The sequence below is a fragment of the Hemicordylus capensis genome, chromosome 2 (assembly GCF_027244095.1).
Source record: "Hemicordylus capensis ecotype Gifberg chromosome 2, rHemCap1.1.pri, whole genome shotgun sequence".
Lineage (NCBI taxonomy): Eukaryota > Metazoa > Chordata > Lepidosauria > Squamata > Cordylidae > Hemicordylus > Hemicordylus capensis.
In genome coordinates this window covers 102,250,547-102,263,365 of record NC_069658.1, presented here as the reverse complement: position 1 = coordinate 102,263,365, position 12,819 = coordinate 102,250,547, and the positions used below count along the sequence as shown (strand labels likewise).

Sequence of the window (12,819 nt, the reverse complement as noted above, 5' to 3'; positions counted from 1 at the left end):
GTCAGTGTATAGAGAAACTTTCATTTTCAGTAAGCAAGCCCTCTTCCCACCCTCCATTCTCAATTTAAAGCAGGGGTAATCAAACTTGGGTCTCTACCTGTTGTTGAACTACAACTCCCATCTTCCCTGACCACAATAAATTGGTGGTCTCAACAATAAACTTGTTACTTATTTATAGAACTTCTCCTTTTCCTAGTAATTTCTTCTTGTTCTTCTCTCAGACAGAAGGGAACCAGTGTTCTCTCTATTCCCCCCCCCCCCAATCTGTGTGCAGAATGAGTTTTGTTCTGGGTGGGAGTATCAAGGCAGTGTGTGCACACATGCATTCAGAATGGGGACTTTGTGATTTAACCGGAGTGGCATCTAAAATTAACTTAGCGGACATTAAAAAAACCTGTGAGTGCAGGCATGTGTGCATACCTTAGAGGGAACACTGAAGGGAACTACAACATATTTTTGACTACAAAACAGACCTTGGTGGGGTTCAGACATAACTCTAAACTGGAATTAAACGGGGCAGAGGTTGGAACTCCAGTATGTCTGAATTTTTGAAACTGCTGTTTGGGGCTGAAAGGGACTTGCAGTTTGTCTCACCAAATTCCAAATTCAACCTTTGGTTTGCACAAAGTTTCACCGCTGAGACCTCTGGTTTGGCCGATCTCAGACACTGCCATAACTGTAGTTTTTCGCTGATTTTCAAACCTCAGGCATAGAGGTGGCACAGATGTGCTCAGGGACTTGGCTGCTCTATGTATGTCACGGCTTTTGCTGGCCGTCCCTCCAAGCAGCAGCCCCACCCTTCCTGTCACCTTCATAGCTGTGGAGTTGTCCGGCAACAGAGACACCACTATGTTGCTTGTCAGACTTGCCAGCCTGTCAAGTGGCACAGTCACACAGGGGCATCCCTCTGCCCACTCTGTCCTCATTCCGAGTACCTGGCAAGCAGGATGGAAAGTGGATGGGATGACTAGACATGCACTAAGTGCTTTGCTTCCTGAGAAGGAAGTGATAATAACGTATATTCACAAGCACAAACACTCCAGGTAGCAACATAAGCAGGACACCCCATCACAGCACCAGGAGGGGAACATTTGGTGGTGGGGGGAGGGTGCCCGTGGTCGGGTTTAAAAGGCAACCCATAGCAGGAATTCTCTAGCAGCCAATTTCTATTTTGTTCTCAGAAAGCTTGAAGATGGGGGGGGGGGGCAGTCCCTTCACCTTGGGGATGTCAGAGCTGGTCAGCAGTGCTCCAGCTGGAGTGCTCAGAAGTGGCAACGAGACAGAAGGGGCAAGCTGACCCTGGCTTTTGAGCAAAAACTCTACTGATTCCTGACAGCAAAACATCCCCTTCTCTCACTGACTGATCTCTCTCACGAGTGACAGCCATTGCGGCTCTATATCGAGCCAGTGTTGCTCTATTGAGGAAAGCTGTGGGGATGGGTACCCCAGCGACTGCTCTCTCTGTCTTAGTGACTGTGGCCAAGTAGCTGTCAAAGAGTGCCCCCTGCTAGCCCGTCTGCCATGTGGACATGTGCACCCTGCTTGTGACCCCACTCTCCCGAGGTCACTGGAAATTGGGGCTCTTCTTTCTCCCCCTATTCCCTTGCTAGCAGAACTGTATACGGGTCAATGCTGGACCAAACTGGGAGTTTTGAATGGGTTTAAAGGTCTGTTCGTGCATGTGGTGTTTCTCCCATCCATTCACGTGGCCAGGCTCTGAAACATAGAGCAAAATTCCCTTTGGGTGCATTTAATGCTTGGCAGGCAAAGGGGTTGGAGTTGCAGTGCTTAAGTTCTATCTTTTGCCATGGAGAGTTGGGGGAGCCATGCAAGCAGGGCCCCCTTTTGAGGGATTATCTCAACTTGTAAGCATGTAGTCCAAAGGGAGATCTAGGGCTAGCACCCAATGGTCCCCCCCACAGTAGGCTGGCCCTTTCATGAGAGGGATGGCCCACCGTCAGCAAGCAACATAAGCAGGGAACCACTGTTCCCTCTAAGATGGGAACAGCTGTGTCCATGTGCATGCGCTCACTCATTTTCTGATGTCCGCTCAGTTAATTTTAGATCCCGCTCAGGTTGAATCAGGAAGACCCCACTCTGAATGCATGTGTGTACATACTGCCTTGATACTGCCACCCAGAACAAAACTCATCCTGCACACAGATGAAAAAATTTAGAGAGAATGCTTGCAGGGCACCCCATTACAGCACTGGGTGGGGGACATCAGACAAGGTGGAAACTAAGTGCTTTGCTCCCCGAGAATGAGGTGGCAACAATGTATGTTCACAAGCACAGACACTCCAGGTGGCAGCATGAGCAGGGCACCCCATCACAGTGCCGGGTGGGGAGCAAATGGCTGTGGAGGTGGGTGGGTGGGTGCCTGGGGTCGGGTTTAAAAGGCAGCCCCAAGCAGGTATTCTGGAGCAGCAAGGTTTTGTTTTTTTCACAGAAAGCTTGGGGAAGGGAGGCCCAGCCCCTTCACATAAGAGTTTTAGAATCTGTCCACTAATGTAGCAACTGATCTGTTAAATTTCATATTGTACTACAGTGAGGGGGTGGGATATTCCAATAGAATGTGACAAAGGGCAAGAATCTAACCTGACCTGGGCAAAATTACAACTGCCCAAAGCAATGTACAATTTAATAATAGTTCAGAAGACAAGATAAAAGGACAGACTTGTCTCAAGCCATTGGTGGGCTCTTCAGGAACTGATCGTATGAGCTCCTTGGCCTGGACTACTTTTGTGTGTGCTGGAGTTGTGTGAGGGCAGCTGGGAGACCCCCTGCTGGTGTGCGATCATAGCTGGGGACCTGCTCTCCTTCCTGTTAAAGGTGCGGGGGATGTGCAATGATTCGGTGACCGAATCTCGTTTCGTGCACATCCCTGCTTTTATTCTGCTTTCCCCTTAGGGCACCCAAGTAGCTCTGAGAAGGCCTGGGAGGACCTTTCCTAATCTCTTGATTTCAGAACCACACTGTTAGTTATTTTGTTTATCCAGTTTCCACATTTTCTGACTTCCTTCCTTGAAAATACTCACTCTCTTTTTAGTTGTGAGGTCATATGGGCATATCAGGTTGCCTTATATTGTCATTGGTCTATCTAGGTAAGTATTGTCTTTGTTTACTGGAAGCAGGTTTTTGAGAGTTAAGACAAGAGCTTTTGCTAGCCCTGCTACCTGGAGGTCCCATACACTGAACCTGTGACCTTCTTCATGCAAAGCATGTGTCCTACCATTGATCTATAGCTGCTGCCAGATGACATTTATGGCCTGGTTCAGGTGAAGTGACCTGAATGAGCAGCAATCCTGCACATTCAGAAGTAGTAGTAGTTTGGAACAAAGTTGCAATTTTGCAACTTCTTGTACTCCATACATTAACATAATGACATTACCCAAGTGCTACATTACCCTGGATGCTGCTCCATGTCCAGGGCAGCATCCAGATGTAATGACTGGTTGTTTTCATGCAGTAATAACACAAACCCCAATGTTTACTGTTACCTGCCTGTGCAGTTTGGTGAAGTCTGTCTGACATGTTATGTGCTCCATAGGGAAGGGTTTATGTAGTAATGTAGAGAAGAGTGGCAAGAAGGGTCATATGAGTTGGCATCCTAATTGGTATAGAATTTCAGCTCGGGATGTAAGAACTGTGAAAATAGACAAGGTACCACTAATGTAGTTAATGTACAGTGTAGAAAGTTGTTTAAATGGAATTTAAACCACATACATAAATAAATATATTTGTGACAATTTGCTTTGTTAGCAATACTAACAAATTCACTATTTTGCCATTACTGGCTGCTGTTCAGAAATGGTTAGAGAACAGTTTGTAATGGGCAGCCCCACCCTCTTTAGCACACTTCAGTACTGCCAGAATTGCTGCTGGGATTTCCATTCTCTAAACTGTAAAACAAACAAAAAGGGAAATCATGGGTGTTAAACTGTGCATTCATTTGCTCTGTGATGATATTTTGTACCATGCACAATGGAAGGAAGTCATTGTTCAGGTATGAAACCTAAACTTGCAGTGTAATTCTGTGGTGTTTGTCCTGGTCTGATCTGCAGTGTACTGTAGCTTGGCCATGTCAGCACAGGAGCAGTGGGCAGAAAATGAAAAGGGGAAAAATGTTTAACACCATTATAGAGTTAATCTGGAGGACTACGGGCTGAATCCTGTGCATGGCAGATTCTCTCTTATCTTTCTCCTCCTTCCTTCCATTTTGAGGTCAATGATACATAGCAAGTGCTTTATATAGTTTCTGTGAACATACTCTTTGGTTATAGTGTGTTACATGGAAGTGTAAAAATTTTTTTAAAAGAAAGGTTTGTTTTCACATGAACTTAGAAACCCACTTGTGGGATCTGTGGATACATTAGTGATTGGATGCATCACAATGCATCAAGAATGTGAATTTCTGGCTGGATATTTACTACATTTGGGGGGAACACTGTGCCTTTTAAAGAAGCAGCAGGCAGAAATTCAGGGGAATCTTTAGCAACTGATTGGGAGAGCTGCACCTGTTGAATGTTTGCCTGGCTGCATCCCTCCCCAGCCCAATCTCAAGCTGAAAGGTCAAGATAAAGTGTAGATGCAAGGTACTTAATTTCTAAAATCAGCATAAATCTGAGACAGTACAAAGTCTTTACAGTTTTCTGAATATTAATCAGTTCTAAGTAGTTGGCTGAGAATTAAATAATCTCAATTTTTTGTTTACTAAAAAGTGTTTCTTATGATTGGCTTACAATAGAAGTATTTTATGGCTACAGTTTTTACCATAAGTACAGGTGAAACTTGGAAAATTAGAATATCGTGCAAAAGTCCATTAATTTCAGTAATGCAAATTAAAAGGTGAAACTGATATATGAGACAGACGCATTACATGCAAAGCGAGATAAGTCAAGCCTTAATTTGTTATAATTGTGATGATCATGGCGTACAGCTCATGAAAACCCCAAATCCACAATCCCAGAAAATTAGAATATTACGTGGAACCAAGAAGACAAGGATTGTAGAATAGAACAATATCGGACCTCCGAAAAGTATACAGTGTACTGTGCTTGATTGGCCAGCAAACTCGCCTGACCTGACCCCATAGAGAATCTATGGGGCATTGCCAAGAGAAGGTTGAGAGACATGAGACCAAACAATGCAGAATTGCTGAAGGCCGCTAATGAAGCATCCTGGTCTTCCATAATACTTCATCAGTGCCACAGGCTGATAGCATCCATGCCACGCCGCACTGAGGCAGTAATTGCTGCAAAAGGGGCCCAAACCAAGTACTGAATACATATGCATGCTTCTACTTTTCAGAGGTCCGATATTGTTCTATTCTTCAATCCTTGTCTTCTTGGTTCCATGTAATATTCTAATTTTCTGGGATTGTGGATTTGGGGTTTTCATGAGCTGTACGCCATGATCATCACAATTATAACAAATTAAGGCTTGATTATCTCGCTTTGCATGTAATGCATCTGTCTCATATATCAGTTTCACCTTTTAATTTGCATTACTGAAAATAATGGACTTTTGCACGATATTCTAATTTTCTGAGTTTCACCTGTATATCTTTATTCTATTCAGTCATCCAAAAACTTTTGACTTCAGATGAGAGTTAAAATGCTTTCAACTTCCACTCATCTTCAAAAAAGCATGGCAACTGCAAGTTAAGGTGCCCATCTTAACTTCCACACCATATAAGCTGTAAATATTTTGTATAGTCTTGCATATTATGTTGAATTTGCAGGCTTTTTGAAAAGAAAAATCTGATTGGGCATTGTGAAAAAGAGAAATTTAACATTCACTCTTACCCATGATGCCTAAGTGGAGTCTCTGTATTCACAGGCAGTATATACCTGATAGATAAAGTTCATGTTCAAAGGCCTGTGTGCCCTTGCAAGGGCCTCTGCCATCTTGCCACCACCACCTCACCCCACCTTGCATGCCCTGACAAGGCCCCTTGCTGCTACCTCAGCGGAGGGAGAAAATAAAAGCCTATACAAGGAAAGGGAGGAGGAAGGGACTGTCTGTTTAACTCAAGAAGTGCCTGAGTGTTCCTAGACTCTTGTTATCGAGTAACTACATTCAGAACCAGGAAGTCACTTGCAAGGACTTGCTCCTCCCATCTCTGGCTTCAGAACCCTTAGTCGGGAAATTCAAAAATAAGTGCCCTTGGCTGATTTTACCCTGTTTTTATGGGGACTTCAGAGACTAATAATTCAGGAAATACTGGATTGATTTAAAAAATAACAATAATGTAAAAGGACATTGGAATGCAGGTAAGCCGCTGATGCTGGGTGCCTGAAAGGGCAAAGAGCAGCACGTTTAAAATAAATAATATGCTGCCGCTGACCCCCACCCACCAGCCTGCCTCTCTGGTTGCTATCCATGATGAGTGTTTCTGAACCCATCGTGAGAACCCAGCTGGAGATAAGCCAACCTCAGGGCTGGTGATGTCAGATGCAGTAGCAGATGCAGCAGTATCCTTACTATGCTTGCTGACTGTGAGCCTCCAGCTGTGTTGACTACTGGAGCTATGGAGGGGACTGGGTTGGCTTGTTTTGCTGGACCCACTTGCAAACCAGCAGGCAGCACTGCATCACCACCAGGTCCAGTCTTGAGACTGGATGGTAGTTTCCTTGAATTGTAATGGCTTTTGTTGCTTTTCCCACCCTCTCTGCTTCTCTCTCTCTCTCTCTCTCTCTCACTCTCTCACTCTTTCTCTCTGGCCATTTTCAAAGTCTAGGACCAAGTGTGTTTTCACTTCCTCTGGCCTGCTATATTTGCTTGTGCAGTGAAGTGTTGTGCTTTTGGCAGGGATATTTAACAGGGTGAAGGGAACATTTGAAAGCTGCTGAGATGATTTATGGAGATCTGCCTTATTATATTTACTTGAAGGTTGCTTAGTTCTCCTCTGCATTTTATTAGGACTAATATGTTTTTGGGCTGTTGTTTAGCAAGAACATTGAACAGTTCAACAAGTAGTTATTACTTTTTTTAAACTGTGAGGCATCTAGAAAATAAATATTATATTTATCTTTCACTAGCCCAGATGTTCAATGTTGTCAGAGGCAAAAATATCCAGAGTAAAAAAAATGCCTCAAAATTTACCCAAATCCTTGTAGAAAGTAAAGATCTCTTTTATCTGTAAGCTGGCACAGGCAGTCACAATAGCCTGCTTGAGTGAAGCATGACAGAAGGATCTGAAGATCTCAAGTAATGTAGAAACCTCCTCTTGTTAACAAAAGAGGACTTTGAACTACTTTGACACTACAGGTGCATGCCATTTGTCTCTGACATCCCTAACAATGGGCAGAAGGGTGAACTTTGATCACAGAAAAGTGATCGATGAAACTGATTCGGAAAAAGGAAATGGCATTCTAGAAATTTGATTAGTACAGTTAGTCAAGATTGCAGACAAAAGGATTGGATAGGGTAAAATGTTCACATTCCAGAAGGAAAGTTATAGAACAGATGCAAAATGTTTTTCTATACAAAGTAAAACAAAGGAACAAAGACAATCTACAGACTTAATCTACATACAGGGAGATGATTTCCTGCATTAAAATACATTATAAATAAGTTTAGTTGTTTTGTAATTACAATTTAATTTTTTCCCTTCCCATAACAGGAGCTGTAGCACTTAAGAACCTTGAAATAAAAGAAAATGCACTGGTAAGTTGAGAGCAACAAAAATATAAACACTGTTTTGTCGCCAAGCAAGTATAATGAGAAACTCAGTGTTTCTTAAACTTTTTGACCTGGGGCCCTCTTTCTAAGCCTTTTCTGCTTTTTGCCCCCACCACTTTAGCACCAACCAATGAATGCATAGCAGAATGTAAAATACAGTAGGACCTTGTTATTCACAGAATCACTATTTGCGGTTCCATGTATCCATGGGGTGCCTAATAGACACCAGTTTCCAGTATCCGTGGATACGAAAGAGTTAAAACCCACATAACCGTGGTTCCTAGAGGGCCAGAAGTGACTATGGAGGTCACTTCCTCGCACCATATTGTCTGCAGGAGGAAACAGGAGGAGCCAGTTTGTGGCTCATTTCTTTTAAAAAACTGACTTTCCCCTCATGACATTTTGCTGTTTGGGGGGGCATTGTATCCTTTGGGGGGCATTCCTGAGCACATGGAGGGATTCCTGGATGTAGAAACATAGGAAGCTGTCATATACCAAGTCAGACCATTGGTCCATTTAGCTCATTATTGTCTACACAGACTGGCAGCAGCTTCTTCAAGGTTGCTGGCAGGAGTCTCTCTCTCAGCCCTATCTTGGAGATGCCAGGGAGGGAACTTGGATCCTTCTGCTCTTCCCAGAGTGGCCCCATCGCCCAAGGGGAATATCTTACAGTGCTCACATGTAGTCTCCCATTTAAATCCAGCCAGGGTGGACCCTGCTTAGCAAAGGGGACAATTCATGCTTGCTACCACAAGAGCAGCTCTCTCTTATATGGAAATGCAATGGGGCATGCCAGGTTTTCTTGCCATTTTCAGAATAATGCCTGTTAGTCGCAGTTCCGTTACACACGACAGTAGGCAGGGAATGGAACCCTCGTGAGTAACAAGCTTCTCCTGTAAACAACTTGGTTACTTGTATAAATAAATACATTTTAGCCAAAGTAGAAATCCTGTTATGACTTTAAAAGTAAAATTATCAGAGTCTGAGACCAGATGCTGCATCTATGTCTAAAATAATAGACAAATTTTATCAAAGAACATAAACAGGAAAATAAGAGTTACTCCCTAGCTCTTACAGCATTATTAGTAATATAAAAATTGAAAAGAGAACATGCCAAAGTGCAGCCATTTGTTACACCATGTATAGTAGCCACTAAGTCAATCAAATTAACCTTGTCATCAAACTGGGTTTTCAGATCAGTGGCTGACAACTAGAGCAGCCATCAAGGGATGTCACAGAGTTGTGTACCCATGCAGAGAGGCTGCTTTTAACTCAGTCAGTGTTTATGAGCCCCAGAGTATATGGGGGGGGGGATTTTTTTGCTCTCTTCTGGAAGGCAAAGAGCACTTTCAAGGGCAAAGTTGCACAGCCCTCAGAGTCTTGAACACACAGTTTACATATATGCTGTTACCATGGTTGCTCTGATTTGTGCCACACACGTATGCACAGTTTATCCAGAGAGGAATACCAGATCAGTTCTGGGAAAATTAGTCTCCTAGGTGTACTTCCTAGGAGGAAGTTAAGATTCCCAAAAAAGAGGAGCGAAGGGCCAGGGTAGTGGATAGGAGTAAAAATCACATATTGTCTGCGAAGCCGAAAGTGGGGAGCAAAGAAATGAGAGTGGGGAAGAACAGTTTATATCTTTCAAGGGGGAGGGGATCAGGGGTTTCAAATTGCAGTAAGACCTTCACTTTCACATGCCAAGCACCTAATTATTTTCTCAGGTGCCTGGCTAGCAGTAAGTGGTTCTAAAAGTGTCTTGGGGTCTCTTGAGTTTGCCCAGTTCCAGGATCTGAAGTAGGTGTATAGTCTGTGTACAGATGGCCCTTGTTATCCATGGTCCTAGCACTCGGGGCTTCACGTATCCGTGGTTGGGTAATGGAGACCTAACCTCGTTATCCATGGATCTAAAAATAGGCAATATTCGCCTATCTGCGGTTCCTGGAGGGTTGAAATGACTTTTGATGTCATTTCTGGCCACCATTTGCAGAACAGAGCCATTTTGTGGCTCTTTCTGTTAAAAATTTGTTTTTCCCTGTGTGGTTTTTCACAAAAAATTGGAGGAATTTGGGGTTTGGGGCATTGTTGGAAAGCTGAAGATCTGGAGAGCATGGCACAGTATTTTATTTCACTTATTTCTGCCTCCTGCCTGCTTTTTTAGCCCTTTTTAAACCTCAAGGAATGTATCCCCCCAATTCCCATTGTCTCGTTATTTGTGGTTTTGTTATCTGAGGTTGTAAGCCAGAATGGAACCCTTGCAGATAATGAGGGCCAACTGTACCAAGTCCGGTTCAAAGCATAGGGTGTGGATAACTGGAGCACAATGATGGGGAACTCATTTGGGAAAAGGAAGGGGGTAAAGGGCTTCAGCTGCTGAATAGGTGAAACTATACAATTTGGTAGGAATGCACAAAGCAGATGGGGTTTTTGGTATGCTAGTTCGCTTAGTGGCAAGGAGTAGTTCTGATTACATGAGGTTGGCCTGCTTAGATTCCTGTTATACTAGGACCTGGGTTGTCTGCTTTTAAAATGTCATCTTTAAAAATGCTAGAAACTTCAGGAAATAAGCCTACATCTTTACATAAAAGTCTCATTTGTTCAAAATAACTGCTTATATCCAAAATGGAGTCTGCTTTGGTAACAATGCACATAGAGTCTGTGCACCACAGATGTTATGCAGAATGTGCACATGTAAGTGAGTAGGTAAGGCAAGAAGGCATGATCCCAGTCCTCACTCTAACTTGCAGTGTTGGCTGCAATTCCTGCACAGTTCTCCAGTGTGTGCCTAAATGAGCTCTTGGGATCATGAAGTAAAGTAAAGTTGTGCCCTCAAGTCGGTGTTGACTCCTGGCAACCACAGAGCCATATGGTTTTCTGTGGTAGAATACAGGAGGGGTTTACCATTGTCTCCTTCCACACAGTGTGAGATGACCTTTCTATATTCCTGCTGCCCAATATAGATGTTTTCCATAGTCTAGGAAACATACCAGTGGGGATTTGAACCAGCAACCTCTTGCTTGCTAAACAAGTCATTTCCCTGCTGCACCATTAGGTTGAGATCATAACCCTAGTCCAATGCAGTTGCAGAAAGAAGTATGATTTGCTTCCAGTAATTGCATAGTATTTAATTTATATATTATAAAGATGGATACAGCATCCAGAGTAGCTAGTCATGAAATCAATGAGTTAGTCAGGACTTATTATATCTTATTAATTTCAATGGGACTTAGTAATGTTTTACTTAGTCTGGATGATGCCTTTGTGTCTTTAAATAATAAACCGTAAAATGTCTGTGCATATGTGTAAGGTATTGTATGGTTAAAAAATATTAATCTGCTGCTGAAGGAACTTATTTTTAAACTTTATCTTTACAGTATCAATTTGATGTTCCATTTAAAGTTAAAGCAGGGCACATTGGTAAGTTGAATTCTTTAGTCTTTTGCTATAATAAACAATTATATGTATAATTGTATTTCTGAAGGCTTAGAATTGGATTGCTTCTGGTTTGCTCTTGTTCTGTGATTCCATTTATTGTTTTGCATGCATGTATCCTATGGGTGTCTTTTTTGTTTGGGATGCAGGTATAAATATAAATAATATTATGTATGCCACATGATCTTAAACGTGCTTACTTTCTTAGAAATAAATTCCACTGTGTTCAATGGATCTTACTCACCACTAGGTGCATTTAGGATTGCAGCCTCACAATCCTATGCATGTTTTACTCACAATAAGTTCCATTGAGTTGAGTGGAGCCGACTCCCAAATAAGTGAACCGAATTGCAGCTTTAGTTCATCAGTTAGATTAATCATTGTTTACAAAGTGTCTCTGATTAGTTGGACAGCATATTCAAGAATTTTTGGGCTGTGCATGATTGCTGGAAGAGAACTAGTCTTGTGGTAAAGTAAAGTGTGTCATCAAGTTGGTGTCGACTCCTGGAGACCACAGAGCCCTGTAGTTGTCTTTGGTAGAATACAGGAGGGGTTTACCATTGCCTCTTCCCACACAGTATGAGATGGTGCCTTTCAGCATCTTCCTATATCGCTGCTGCCCGATATAGGTGTTTCCCATAGTCTGGGAAACATACCAGCAGGGATTCAAACCTCTGGCTTGCTAGTCAACCTCTGGCTTGCTAGTCAACTCATTTCCCTGCTTGCACCAGTCTTGTGATAGCAAGCATGAATTGTTCCCTTAGCTAGGCAGGATCCTCCCTTGTTTGCATTTGAATGGGAGACTTCATATGAGCATCCCCTTAGGGGATGGGGCCACTCTGGGAAGAGCACCAGCATGCTTGCAAACAGAAGGTTCCAAGTTCCATCCCTGGCATCCCCAAGATAGGGCTGAGAGAGACTCCTGCCTGGAACCTTGAAGAAGCCGCTGCCAGTCTGAGTAGACAATACTGAGCTAGATGGACTAATGGCCTGACTCTCTCTCTCTCTCTCTCTCTCTCTCTCTCTCTCTCTCTCTCTTTAATATACCTCCTGATTCCAGGCTCTAGGCAGTTCACAACAATAAATACAATAAAAACACAATAAAACAAATTATTAAAACAATGATTTAAAACAATTATAAGGTATAAGGCAGCTTCCTATGTTCAAATGTTGGTATTGGGTCAGACCCAACCTAGCTGGATCCCGCAAATTTTGATTCATGGTCAGGGTCGGGTATTTTCCTGACCAACCTTTACATTAACTTTTAAAAGTAACCAGGATGCTCAGTTTGAAACAGGGAAGAAAGGTAACCTAACACCAATATTGCAGGGGAAGTAATTTAACACCAGAGAATCGTAGGGGGAAACCTGGACATTTGCTGCTTTTTAAACTGTAAATTTAAATTGTAAAACTATTTTAATTTAATTAGTTCAGTTTAAAAATTAAATAGTGAATTAAACTGTATAGTTTAATAGAATTGTTTAAGCAGTTAACCTGTAAGTTTTAAACTATAAGTTTAAAAAACATATTTAAAATGTAAAAAAGAAAGAAAGAAATATTTGAGGGGGCTGGCAGGCAGAGAGAGGGCAGAAGATCCCCCCCCCGGCTGCCGTATGGGGGGGGAGGGGAGAGCAAACTTGCCCTGCCATTTGCAGCTCCAGTTTCTCTTGAACAGGGTTGGAGAATTCAAGCCTTCCCTAG

The 12,819-nt window shown here is 42.7% G+C and overlaps 1 protein-coding gene across 5 annotated transcripts in view; it reads left to right on the top strand.

Moving 5' to 3' along the window:
- Window positions 1-12,819, top strand: part of VPS13A (vacuolar protein sorting 13 homolog A) — a 354,074-nt gene that overhangs the window by 4,902 nt on the left and 336,353 nt on the right. For all 5 annotated transcript variants that reach the window (XM_053292130.1, XM_053292129.1, XM_053292133.1 and 2 more), the window contains exons 2-3: window positions 7,628-7,671; window positions 11,061-11,103. In XM_053292130.1, the coding sequence (XP_053148105.1) occupies window positions 7,628-7,671; window positions 11,061-11,103 (87 nt within the window). The remainder of the gene's footprint in view (window positions 1-7,627; window positions 7,672-11,060; window positions 11,104-12,819) is intronic.